The sequence below is a fragment of the Pyrus communis genome, chromosome 6 (genome assembly GCF_963583255.1).
Source record: "Pyrus communis chromosome 6, drPyrComm1.1, whole genome shotgun sequence".
Classification (NCBI taxonomy): Eukaryota; Viridiplantae; Streptophyta; class Magnoliopsida; order Rosales; family Rosaceae; genus Pyrus; species Pyrus communis.
The window spans coordinates 26,500,302-26,514,692 of NC_084808.1; the positions used below are offsets into that span (position 1 = coordinate 26,500,302).

A 14,391-nucleotide genomic window follows, 5' to 3' on the forward strand; every position below is an offset into this window, starting at 1 on the left:
AATGTTGCTCACTTATTTGCAAGCCAAAAATCTTTTCACATGGAAATAATTTATATACTTTAATTTCCGAAAAGCTGGAGCTATATAAGGCGTGCAAGAATGTACCATTTCCCAACAAGGATAGCCATTGCTGACAAAGCAAGGAGATATACATTTCCAAATATAGAGCTCCATGACACTGATATGTGTTTTGATTCAGAAAATACTTGGCTCCTTCCGCGGACGAAATCCTAGCAGTTTCTGAGTGACGGTTCGTGCTATAAATACGAAAGAAATATACAGTAAGGAAACCTAAGTAGCTAGGAAACTTAAAACCACAGTAGCTAGGTTTAGAGAGCTATAAGAGAAAATTATGAGTTCTTTGGAGGGCTTTCTGTGCTTCTTCCTTGTCTCAGTTCTCATCAGCATCCTTCACAAACTATGGTGGAAGCCGGCTCGCATGCAGAAACTGATGGCTTCGCAGGGAATCAAAGGCCCTTCTTATAAACTCGTTTATGGAAACACGAAAGAAATATCCAGCATGAAAAAGGAAACAATGAGCAGTCCCAAGAGTTTGTCACATGACATATTATCTCATGTTCTACCTCATTTTCACTGGTGGACGAACGTATATGGTAACCAAAATCTTAACTCTTAACTTCATTCATTAATTATCTTATCGTTCTTGGTTAAATTTATTTAGTTCCGAATATTTAATGTTGGTCATTTTTTTGCACACAACAGGGAAGTATTTTCTTCAGTGGCATGGTTCTCAACCTCAGTTGGTGATTAGAGATCCTGAATTGTGCAAGGAAATACTCCAAAACAAAGATAGAGCTTATCCAAAATTAAAGATCAAAGACTATCCCAAGAAACTAGTTGGAGATAGCGTTCTGACAACACCCGAGTATGAAAAGTGGACAAAATTGCGAAAGCTCGCAAACCATGCCTTCCATGGAGAGAATTTAAAAGTAAGCTATTATTCCCTACAATTTGTGGAAACTCTGATACAATTTTTTGAATTGTGTGTGTGTATATATATATATATATATATATATATATTTTTTTTGTTTTTACTAGGGTATGCTTCCAGCAATGGTAGCTAGTGCCGAATCGATGCTAGAAAGGTGGAAAAACTATGAAGGCAAAGAAATTGAGGTGTTTGAAGAATTTAAGTTGATGACTTCAGAAGTGATTTCCAAAACAGCTTTTGGCAGCAGCTACTTAGAAGGAAAGCTCATTTTTGAGTTGTTAATGAAGCTATGCTTCTTTGCATTCAAGAACTTTTATACAGTCAGGTTTCCCGGTATGAGGTAAATAATATACTCTGTTCCCTAATCATCATATGTTTGGTCTAATTTTTATTTTTATTTTTTTTTAACAAACAATATTATTTATACTAAGGGGGAGGGGTTAGGCTTAGCCTCACAATAGGCTAGCAATAATTTGGTTCAAATTCATCTTTGGCGAGAGTCGAACCTAAGACCTCTCACTTAAGTACCACTAGACCGTCTAATTAATTTCACTCAAATATTACAGTAAGTTTTATAAAACCAGTGATGAAATAGAAACGGAGAAAATTGAGAAAGCACTGCACAACTCGGTAATGGAGATTATTAAGAAACGAGAAGAGAAGGCAATATTAAGGAACGGAGAAGAAGACAGGTTCGGGAGTGATTATCTTGGACTACTTTTGAAGGCTCATCATGATGCCGATGACAAGCAGAGGATATCGGTGGAAGATTTAATCAACGAGTGCAAGGCGTTTTACTTTGCTGGACAAGAAACCACTACTGTTTTGCTTGCTTGGACTGTCTTGCTTCTGGCTATCCATGCGGATTGGCAAGAGAAAGCAAGAAAGGAGGTCTTACAAATCTTTGGAGAACGAACACCGAACGCTGATGGCATTTCGAAACTAAAAACAGTAAGAAATTAAGAATTAACTAATGTCACACAATTTTTAGTTTCTTTTTTAATTGTCACAATATAATTTTATTTTTTCATGCATGCAGATGAGTATGATCCTCAACGAGTCTCTAAGGTTATATCCTCCCGTTGTTTCTATTTCAAGGACAGTTAACAAGGAATCTAGGTTGGGAAAGTTCATGGTTCCTGTCAATTTAGAGTTGGTTATTCCGATTCTAGCACTTCACCATGAGCCCGAATTCTGGGGACCTGACGCGCAACTTTTTAAACCAGATCGATTCTCAGACGGGGTTGCTAAAGCTACCAACAATAATATGGGTGCATTCATGCCCTTCGGAATTGGACCTCGAACTTGTGCAGGCATAAACTTTGTAGCCAACGAAGCGAAGGTTGCACTGTCGATGATTTTACAGCGGTACAGCTTCAGTCTCTCCCCTGCTTACATCCACTCGCCTTTTCAGCTTCTTACGCTTCGTCCGCGACATGGAGTTCAAGTAATTCTACATCCTCTTGTGGACTGCCCATAAACTTTTCCTGAACTTGGTGAATGGAGTACCGACTGCCGAGTACACAGATTTTAGTGTCTTCGATAAATATTCCAGCAATATATATGTATATTATAAAACGGGTATGAACTTAATAGATCCGATTGTTTGTGATGAACATGATCTAATGAGATGATAATGGAGAAATGGTCGGGTTTTTTTCCACTTTCATTCAACTTGGGGATTGATGAAGGGTGATATTATTCACACAAATGTTTTTACCTATTGTACACATTCTATTAATTTAGTTGATGTGGACAACACAAACGGGGTGACGTGGACCAAGTGTGGTCATTAGGCTTCACATGTGAGCCAACCTACTCTAATACCATAAATAAAGTTGAGGTTCCTCCATAAAACCAATTGGCAATATGGAGAGTAGTCCAACCTTTTATAAGTCCATGCAAGGTCCTTCATCTCATCAATGTGGGATTCATTTTCAGCACGCCCCTTATGTGTGGCGAATTTTTAAGTCTAACACGTTTGAAGTCAAACGGCCACAAGCGCTCCACGTCACCTGTTATGTTGTCCACGTGTTAGGCTTGAAAATTCGTCACATGTGAGGGAGCGTGTTGAGAATGAGTCTCACATTGATGGGAGAAGGAACATTGCATAAGCTTATAAAAGTTTGAGCTACTCTCTATATTGCCAAATGATTTTGCCAATTGGTGTTATAGCAACTTTCTTCATGGTATCAGAGCAGGTTGTCTCACGTGTGAAGCCTAACGGCCACACATGCTCCACTATGTTGTGTTGTTCACATGTTAGACTTGAAAATTTGCCACACGTGTTATTGAAAATGAATCTCACACTGATAGGAGGATAAACCTTGCATAGGCTTATAAGAGGTTGGGTTACTCTTCATATTGTCAATTGGTTTTATAGTAGAACCTCAACTTTCTTCACTTTTGATTCTTTTCAATTTATTCAATTTGAACAAAAGAAAATTGAGAGATGCGCGTGAAAAAAATAAAGGAAAAGAGTGTGAATAGCACGATGAAACTGAATGAAATTATGGATGAAAATTGAATGTATGTGGCATGTTAAGTCCAGGGGATTAATTGTAATCTTTATTTTATTTTGTCTGAGTGGTAAATGCACAAAAGTGAAAAAAGAGAAATGCATGTGGAATGTTGTCATCGTTAATTGATACAACTGAAAAGAGAAATGAACTACAAGGCCCATATCCCAGGCTACACAGGCCTAGAAAACAAGAATATCCAGGCTCAAAAAGCATAAAGAAAGCTATATGTCTGGCAATTGCCTTCTTTAGTTTGTCTTGTTTATTAATTTGAAAGATCAGCCTTTGCTGAAAGGGAAGTAGATGTACTAGAAAGTGAGGTAGCCACTATCTAAGCTTTAACTTCATACACTTAGAAGCACGAAATTGATGATGTTGATATTGTGTACAAATATACCACTTCAACATAAAAGAAGTAATCCCATATATATACTACTAATTAAGTATGCAATTAAATAACACGCTTTACACGTGTTTAGACCTAGAATTAGCCGTTTCAACGTGAAATTTATAGGCTCGGTTCATCAATAGTTTGTTTTCCCAATTCATATGTCTTTTTCCATATATATTCTTTCAAATTTGTCTAAGTTTAACAGAAGAAGACAAACGTAATTTACTTTTTTAGACGGTCATGTGCTGCCGTGGAGATTTGATAAGGACACACACATTGAGTAACTTGAATATATGGCTTTGTCATTTTTTTTGAGACTTTAGCTGCTCTAAATTGCAATCTCCATGCCCGAAATTGCTCGCTATTTTGCAAGGCCAAAATACCTTTTTTTACATGGAGGCTAAGCTTTGCCAGATATTTGACAGCTTTGGACTAGATTCCATGTACAAATTCTGGCAAAAAGGCCCAGTAGCATTTACCAAAGGCGGGCCGAATTGGACACGCGACCGGTAAAGAGCTGACATTGTAGGAAATATTTTTTATTTTTTATTTTTTTTTTATTAAACATTTTTGCTAGAAGAACTTTTATAAATATGTTGGAAATTTAGCAAAAAAATCCAAGTACTTCTTCAAGAATAAGCATTTCTGGTTATAAGTTCTTATTGATTTTCTTGAAGAATTTTTTTTTAAATTTTATTATTATTAATGTTCGAAATTATTATAATAATTTAGAGGCGAGGAAGTTTCAAACTCATGACGCATGAGTGTAAACCTTACACTCTATCCAAAAAGATATTAGACCACATGCAAGATTTCTTGAGGAATGAATGGTATGAGAATTTAGAAAATGAATTCATGAGAATTTGAGGAGGGGATGAAGATTGTCATGGCTCTATAATATCGCTACAATTCGGGAGTGCAATCAAACCATGGGAAAAGCTCCACTAGGGTAAGCACAGCAATCACTTGGTAGACAAAAAACTCAAGAGAAATGCTAAGGAAATTCTTTTAAAAGTTAGACTCTTCATAAGCTTTCTGTCACCTTATAGTTTAACATTAATCTCTTTGTACTAATATTCCAAATCATTGTGTCAAAAAAATAAGATGGCAAGAGAATCTATGAAAAATTTCAATTTCAAAAGAGTTTCCTTAACATTTCTCAAAACTCAAAGAACACGAAGACAAGTCTCAGCATGTTGGAAACTTGGCAGATGAACCCTCCAACAACTGCTACACAAGAAGACAAGTCTGTGCATGTAGAGAACGTGTTTGAGTGCTCGTAACTCATAGTTCATAAACCTTCATCACGTGTACACACACACACACACACACACACACACACATTTATCTAATCATCTGTTTTATATAATTTTCAGTTCCATTTACTAGCCAGATGAACCCTAGCCTTCAAGAAGTTTTGATGATGACTACTATTTCAAGCCTTCTGTGTCTGGTCCTTCTGGTTCTCTTAGCTCTCGTCAAAATCTTTCACAAACTATGGTGGACTCCGACTCGGATACAGAAATTCATGGCTCTGCAGGGAATCAAAGGCCCTCCTTACAGACTCGTCCATGGAAACACCAAAGAAATCTTGAGAATGCAGAAACAAAACTTGGGCAGCCCCAAAAAGTTGTCGCACGATATATTATGTGCGGTCCAGCCTCATGTTCACACATGGAGCAATATATACGGTCAGTGGTGTATCTAAAACTTTTTTTTTTAATATATTTTTATAAATGATAAATTAGGTTCACATCCTTCATTTTTCATTCACATTAATTAAAATCTTATTTATTTTTCATTTTTAATCCAGATCCCTTGACTTTTCGTCATGTCATTATTTGAATATTAAATTATTTACAAATCATTATACGTCAATTTAAAAATGAACAATTATTAATCATTTTCAAATATAATCTTTTTAGTATTTTTTTTCCATATATTTCTATTTATAATTTGTATCCTTTTTTTAATTTATACCAGTATTTTTAGTTTTAAAGTATACCCATAATTTTGAATTTTAATATGTACCCATATTTTCAATCTAATTTGTACCCATAGTTTTGAATTTTAATGTGTACCCATATTTTTAATTTAATTTGTACCAATATTTTTTTATAAACGTACCCATGCTAATTGACACACCCCGACCGGAATCTAGGCATGCTGGTCGTCACATGAAGGTGACGTAACCAAGTGCTCAACAGAAGTGATAGTAATAAGAAAATGTGAATAAATAAAAAAACCAAAGCTAAACTTATTTAACTAGAGATAATATATAAGTGTGCGAAAGTGATCAAGTATATGATACACACATATCAGAGTATAGGTAACATGAAAGTGCAATTGAACTAACTAAAAACTAATTATTCAAACCAGGAGAGGATCCCTACAATATTTAATGGAACGTCAGAACCGCCGTGTAGTCCTCGTGAGCCACCAAAGATGAACAGCTACCTAGCACCTGGAGGGGCGTAATACAGAAGGGTGAGTGGGCAAAAACAAGGCGTTTGAAAATGTATTTATCTTTATGAATATAATAACCCTTCTCCCTAAAACCCGTATAGTTTCCAGAAAATACTACTATGTAGGTATGAAAACCAATGCACAAGACCAGCGAAAACTGATGTGACATCCCACATCGTCCAGGGGAGTGATCCTTATATGTATATTCTCATCCCTACCTAGCACGAGGCCTTTTGGGAGCTCACTGGTTTCAGGTTCCATTGGAACTCCGAAGTTAAGCGAGAAGGGGGTTAGAGCACTCCCAGGATGGGTAACCTATCGAGAAGTTCTCGTATGAGTTCCCAGAAACAAAACTGTGAGGGCGTGGTCGGGGCCCAAAGCGGACAATATCGTGCTACAGTGGTGGAGCGGGCGTGGGAAACGATCCGCCCCGGGCCAGGATGTGACAACTGAGATATGCAATGTCATAATATTTCAGCACTAAAAGATGTAAACCAGATGTGCAACTAATATAAAATAGTATGCCAGTTGGAGTCACCTTGCATGACCTATACAATTGGATCTATAACTCATCAATCTAGGCTAGCACACAAGTCGAAGTCACCTAGTATGACCTGTACGACAAGCTAGGTATAAATATGTACACTTAAATGTTATGTTCACGTGAAGGTTGTGCGATAAATCATGGGTCACCTACGAGTCGAAACCACCTATTGTGGTATGTACGATAGGCTGGCACCAGACTTAGATCCAAGGTGAGCATGCGGTGCGGGAGGTGAACAATCACGTAAAGGTTGGCCCTGGCCCCGGGCGGGATCACTAATACCTAGGTGCAACCATGATGAGCTCTAAATAAATGTATGCATACCAATGCAATACAACCCATTCAATCACATAATACTCACCAAAAGCTTACATGAGTCTCTCCTCAGCATCACACAATACAATTCACAAGTGTAACAATGCAATATTTAAAATGTAACTTATTTACGACATGGTAAGCAAAACATAATTCCATATAACAAATGCCGTATATGTCTATATATATATATATATATATAACAAATGCCCACTCACTAATGAGAAGCAGGATTGTAGCCCCCTAGCTTTGCTTGTCCACGCTCGTCCTTGGGGTACGTCTCACATATATGCGATACAACTACTTTTACGTTACTTAATTAGCACATGTACGAAATCCAAAAATAACTCCTCATAGTTTGCTCAAATATAAGGTTTGAATATATGAACGTGATCTACTCGATGATACGAACCCACATAAATTTTTAGAAAAAATTTTGAACACCGAACGTGCCCTCACGCGCAGGCACATGCATGGCACACTGATGGAAACCCTAACGGTTTTAGGAATATTCTGTCAAAATAGGCGGAACATTCCGTTACATAGTAACGGCGTTACCTAACGCCATTAGAGTATTCCGTTAAAGTTAACGAAATATACCTTCTTCTTCTCCAGTCACCCGTCGGTCTCTGCCATCCACCGCCATCTGCACTTGCCAGTTTCTGAAAAAATTTCAAAGCTTTATATCTACTTCATTTCTTAACCAAAATCCATGAAATTTATATGGATTTGAAGGTCTCGAAGAGTAGAACACGTTCGTACCTATTGGAAGTCCAAAATCCAACGAAAAGCGATCGGAAAACTTCTTGGAAAGTCCGGCCAACTCTGCAACTTTTCGAACTCACCTATTCCGACATCCACTCCACTCCAAATCTACTCTAAAGTGCTAGGGAAGTTGCATAGAGACCATCCCGAGCCTCAAAAGCTTGTAAATCGTCCGTGATCATGCCGGAGAAACCTAGCTCCTCGTTAGAGCTTCTGGTTTCCGAGCTAAAACTCACCAAAACGGAAAACTAAGGGTATGGTGGTAATCGTGAAGTCGAGATCAGAAGAATGGTGATGGTTTCCCAAAGTTCGATCCGTGTAAGTTTGATGATGGTTGTGTGTGAGATGTCACGGGTGTACGAAGGGACAAGAGTCGAGAAGGAGAAAGAAAGGGAAAAGTGTATGCGTATGTGCGTACGTGATTGGGCAGAAGAAGAAAATTATATTTTCTGTTGCCGTGAGAGAGAGAGAAAGAGTTATATGTGTAATTGGCCCAAAGAAAAATAAAAATAAACTACCTGGTTGGGCCAAGGGAAAAACCCATCTCATTAGTTCAAAAATTACTCGTTATGCAATTAAATAATCGTAACTTTTTCGTTACGACTCCATTTCGGTTCTAACTCGCTTCAACGCACTCATGACGTCGAGTAGGATTTAATTACGACAGCGAGAAAGATAATTTAAATATGCATACATACATCCATGTCACTTGGCCAACGAGGGCATATTTGTCATTTTATACACTCAGGGAGAAAATTACATAACAAATTGGGACGGGTCGCCACACTAATTATATGTGTTTATTTTATATTTGAAAATATATCAATATTTTCATAATTTGTGGGATATTGAATGCATAAATGGATGAGTTAAATCTCTTAAATGATGCTAGGGACCTTGATCAAACTATATAAACATATAAAGTTTCATTCCAACAATTAGGTTGATTAGGAACCGAAGCCAAAATGACATTTTTTAAAGTTTAGTTTGAAGGTAAATTTTGGTAATTTTTGCATGGAATTGCAGGGAAGATTTATCTTCAATGGCATAATTCTCAAGCTCAGTTGGTAATTATGGAACCCGAGTTGTGCAAAGAGATACTCAATAACAAAGACAGAGCTTATCCGAAAAAGGAGTTCGGTAACTTTGAGAAGAAGATAGTAGGAGATGGCATGGCGACCGCATTAAATGTTGCGAAATGGATGAAGTTGCGAAAGATCGCAAACCATGCCTTCCATGGAGAGAGCTTGAAAGTAAGTTCTTCCTCATTAAGCTACTTTCTGGTAATAATCATATATTGTTGTGGTATTGTTGTTTTAATAAAAGGAAATAACTACGACGGATGGACAAGATGGTATCCTCTCGTGTCGTATTTTCGTGTCAATCGTATTTTCATGTGGTTATCCAATAATTCATCTTGTTAATTTAACATATTCTCGTGTCATATCGTATCCTCATGTCCGTGTCCATGCATCATAGGGAAAAAAATAAGAAAGAGTAAATTGCAAGGAAAATCTTCTGACAACATGATGGGATGTTTTGTTTTGGGATAGGTTAGTTGTGGTCCTGACCCCTAACTATTATAAACTCAAACCTTATGCATTTTAGATTTTAGATTGAAGTCTCTCTCCTGCCACACAGATGACATGATAACAAAAGAGATGCAATAATACCAATAAAGACTCAAACCGTTATTTTGCTTTCATTTACGCTACCAATTTAATTATTGAAATTTGCTTATGGGTTTCAACAAAAAAAAAATTGCTTATGGGTGCATTCTAGATTATAAAATATTTATATATATATATATATATCATTTTTTAAATATTTTCTATTAAATATGAGTACATTTATATAATAAATTTTGGGTACATCTTACTATAAAAAATTGGTACATTTATATAAAAATGTGGGTAAATTTCACATACAAAAAATTGGCACATTTTATATAAATTAAAGGGTATATTTTATATATAAAAAAAAAACAACGGGTACATTTTATATAAAAACAAACAATGGTATATTTTTAGATTAAAAAAATAAATAGAATTTACACTAAAAAATGAGTACATTTTACATTAAAAAAAAAGGTACTTACAAAACAAAAAATTAGTAAATTTTGTATATAACAAAGTGGTATATTTTTAAAGAAAAATGGGTACATTATGAATATAAGTACTGGAACAAATAAAAGTTTAAAAATATGGGGTCAAAAAGAAATTAATATATGGTACAAATTAAAACTGAAAAGAAAATTGGTACAATTTAAAGAAAAAAAAAAGGTTGAAAATTAAAAATAGGTACAAACTAAAAATAGAAATATATGATATAAAATTTGGCCATAAATATAAATATACCAAATGTAACGTTTCTAACATTCAATGAATATATTTAGAAATAAAATTTAATTATCTTGTCATGTAAATATTTTATTATTAAAATAATCAATGACGTTTATTAAAATCTAAGGATCTTGATTAAAAATTGAAAAGGAATAAGGTTTTAATCAGTAGAGTAGAAAAAAGAGGGATGGGAACCTAATTTCTCTGTTTTTCTAGAGTATGATTCCAACCATGGTCGCGTGTACTGAGATCATGTTAGAAAGGTGGAAAAATCATGAGGGCAAAGAGATTGAGGTGTTCGAAGAACTTAGGTTGTTTACTTCAGAAGTGATTGCAAAAACAGCATTTGGAAGCAACCATGGTGAAGGACAAAACATTTTTGAGATGTTGATGAAGTTGTTTTTCATAGCATTGAAAAACATTTTCACAATCCGGCCTCCCGGTATGATGAGGTAACCTATCTTCCTTTCAAGTGGGTAGCCATTATTTATATCTTAATCACTTATCATGTTTGGTGTTTCACTGAACAATGCAGTAAATTGTATAAAACAAGTGATGAGGCTGAAGCAGAGAGAATTGAGAAAAGAATGCACAAGTCCCTATTTGAGATTATTAAGAGAAGAGAAGAAAAGGCAACGACGGGAAACAATGACGGCTTTGGAAGTGATTATCTTGGATTACTTTTGAAGGCTCATCATGATGCCAATGAGAAGGAGAGGATATCCGTGGATGATATGATCGACGAGTGCAAGACGTTTTACTTTGCTGGACAAGAAACCACTAATATTGAGCTTGCTTGGATTGTCTTCCTTCTGGCAGTCCATACTGATTGGCAAGAGGAAGCAAGAAAGGAGGTTCTTGAATTATTTGGTAAACAAAATCCGAGTCCTGAGGGCATTGCCAAACTAAAAACAGTAAGAAAGTAAATCAAATAAGTGCTTCTAAGTTTGGAATCCCAATTTAATTTTCGTGTGTTGTCTAATTAGTTTTTCCTTTCATTGCATTCAGATGAGTATGATCATCAACGAGTCTCTAAGGCTATATCCTCCTGCTGTTTCCATTGAGAGGAAAGTTGATAGGGAGGTTAGATTGGGAAATTTCATTATTCCGGCTAATGTTGAACTGGTCATCCCAATTCTAGCGATCCACCATGAGCCTGAATTTTGGGGGCAAGACGCGCAACTGTTCAAACCCGAACGCTTCGCACGAGGAGTTGCTAAAGCTACTAACAGTAACATAGCCACATACATACCCTTTGGAATGGGACCTCGGACTTGTGTGGGTATGGATTTTGCAATCATTGAAGTGAAGATTGCTCTGTCAATGATTTTACAACGCTACAGCTTCACTCTTTCCCCTGCATATGTCCACTCGCACGTTCGGTTCATACTTCGCCCACAACATGGAGTTCAAATCATTCTACACCCTCTTGTGAACTGCCCATAAACCCTGCAGTTGGTGTATCCATATATTCGAGACATTTATGCCTTAATTTTCAATTAAAAACAAAAGACGCATCATCTGGTATAAGATGTAATTCTATGTAAAATCATGTCTTAGAGATGGCATAAAAAATTATGAGACGAAGGGAACCATCTGTTATACTATTTATTTTTAACAATAACAAAAGAACATAAAAATAAAAATAAAAAGAATAAAATGGGTTTCCTTCACAAGATATGGTGGACTCCGACTTGCATACGGAAGTTGATGGCTTTGCAGGGGATCAGACGCCCTTCCTACGTACTCAACCATGGAAATGCCAATGAAATCTCCAACATGGCGAAGGAAGTAATGAGCAGGCCGAAAAATTTATCGAACGGACATACCTCTGTACTTGAACCTCATATTCACGGATGGACCAAGATATATGGTATTTTTGAAGTAGCATAAATGTTATTAATTCAAGTACGAAAAGGATTACTTCTATTCGGTTTTTCATTTTGATGCAGATGAGTACGATCATCAACGAGTCTCCAAAGTTATATCCTCCCGCGGTTTCCCTTAGGAGGAAAGCTGGAAGGGAAGTTAAACTGGGAAAGCTCATCATTGCAGCTAATATTGATCTCATCTCATCATCCCATGTTTAGCACTTCACCTTGAGCCTGAATTTTGGGGACAAGATGTGCACTTTTTCAAACCAGAACGATTCTCACACGGGATTGCTAAAGCTACTAACACTAATATAGTCACATTATTACCCTTTGAGATGGGACCGCAGAGTTGTGTGGGCTTGAACTTTGCAAAAAATGAAGTAGAGATTGTTTTGCCGATGATTCTACAGTGCTACGCTTTCACCCTCTCCCCGACCTATGTCCTCGCCCTTTCGACAGCAAAAAGTTCTGCGACATGGTAGCTTCTTATTTATACAGAAGCGTCAGTAATCTTGCATTTGGTACCGATTACCAACCTAATGCCTTCGGACATGGTAGCGTCTTATTTATACAGAGTGCAATTTCTGCTGTGAGAAATGTTAAGGTGATTCTTTTAGCCGGAAACTTTAGAAAATAAACAGCTGCAATTTCATATGTGTAGAAATTTAGTTTTAAGTTTCTGGTATATTTGTTGCCTTGTGTGAATGTACAATAACACATATAAAGCAAAAGAGGACTGGTTACAACGATCCTTCCTTTAGACTAAACCCAAGAGACCGGATAAAGCTATACCCTAACAAGGATTCCCTAATTCAAGGGATTACATCAAACTCGAGGAGTAGATTGTCTGTCCTTCTATTTAGATGTTATTTTCATCCATTTCTATTTGTATGGTCATGATTAAATTATGCTAATATTTTTTATTTTTATTATTTTTTATTTTATTATTTCTAAAAAAAATTAATATAAAATGTTAACGTAACTTAACCGTGACCGTATAAAATAGAAAGGAATAAAAATAACACCCAAATAGGAGTGCAGAAAATCTGCCTTCCAAACACTTGGGTTTGGATCCTCTCCTGAGCTAATGGAGAGGATCCTCCTCATCAATCATCGTGAACGGTTGAATTTTTATCCAACAGCTACAAACAGGAGATCCCTTTAAAATTATAATGATTGTAACCATTGGATAAAAATCCAACGATCCACAATGATTGATGAGGATGATCCTCTCCATTAGCTCAAGAACCAAATCCTCCAAACACAATACTAAGAAGTGATCTGCACATTAATGGTGAGCAGCCAAAGTTGACAAATGGTGCCATGATTTCTGATTTCATATCTGTTAGGATTTGTAACTCTAATATTATGTTTTGAACGGTGAGAAATGCTAAGGTAACTTAAAAGTGAGATTTGCTATGTATTATCTGTCATCTTATATATTTTGTATAATATTTTATAATGTTAGAATCAAGATTAACATAAAATTATTAGATTACAAAGAACCTATAAAGAATTTTACTTTAATAAAGTCTATACAACATTATAAGATTAGAAAGAATCTATAAAGAATTTTACTTTAATAAAGTCTATACAGCATTATAAGATTACAAAGAATAGAATTTTACTTTAATAAAGTCTATACAGCATTTATCTTTGAACTGATTCACGAATGCCACTCTGATTTTCATTAAGTCACCATGACGATTAGGTAAAGTGGTCAGTAATGACAGCTGGTTTATGATATAATAGATTTGGATCCTCTACTGAGCCCAAGGAGAGGATTCTTATGACTAAGGATTGTGGACCGTTGAATTTTTATCCAACAGTTATAAACAGAAGATCATTTTAAAGTTATAATAATTACAGTCGTATACTTGAAATTTAATCTAGTATCAGAGCAAAGGGACAGGCCCGTACATCCACGTGAACGGATGGGTCCCCTTTGACCCTGCATGAACAGGTGAGCCCCGACTTGGCTCCATGTAAGCCAAGAGGCAAGAGATGCCACGTGAATGGGTGGGTTCCCATTGGCCCCACGCGAACGGGTGAGTCTCAGCTTGGCTCCACATGGTTGCAGATGTGTGGAACTTCACGTGTGACCCATAAAATGGAGCCTCACGTGCAGGGAAGTGTTAGAATTCCTCTGTCCCACATCTGCCAGAAGGCTTGAGAACAAGCCCTTTAAATAGAATTACCTCACTCTAACTAATATCGAGGTCT

General features: G+C 36.3%; 2 protein-coding genes across 2 annotated transcripts; both read left to right on the forward strand.

Moving 5' to 3' along the window:
• Positions 1-329: 329 nt before the first annotated feature.
• On the forward strand, positions 330-2,715 carry LOC137738358 (cytochrome P450 CYP749A22-like). The gene is made up of 5 exons (XM_068477995.1): positions 330-614; positions 724-950; positions 1,060-1,292; positions 1,519-1,903; positions 1,992-2,715. Exons 1-5 carry the CDS (start codon positions 353-355, stop codon positions 2,430-2,432), a joined length of 1,548 nt encoding a protein of 515 aa, XP_068334096.1. The 5' UTR covers positions 330-352; the 3' UTR covers positions 2,433-2,715.
• Positions 2,716-5,285: 2,570 nt separating this feature from the next.
• On the forward strand, positions 5,286-11,765 carry LOC137736462 (cytochrome P450 CYP749A22-like). Its single transcript, XM_068475728.1, has 5 exons — positions 5,286-5,553; positions 8,979-9,205; positions 10,511-10,746; positions 10,830-11,208; positions 11,303-11,765. The coding sequence occupies exons 1-5, from the start codon at positions 5,286-5,288 to the stop codon at positions 11,738-11,740; spliced, it is 1,548 nt and encodes a 515-aa protein (XP_068331829.1). The 3' UTR covers positions 11,741-11,765.
• Positions 11,766-14,391: the final 2,626 nt, after the last annotated feature.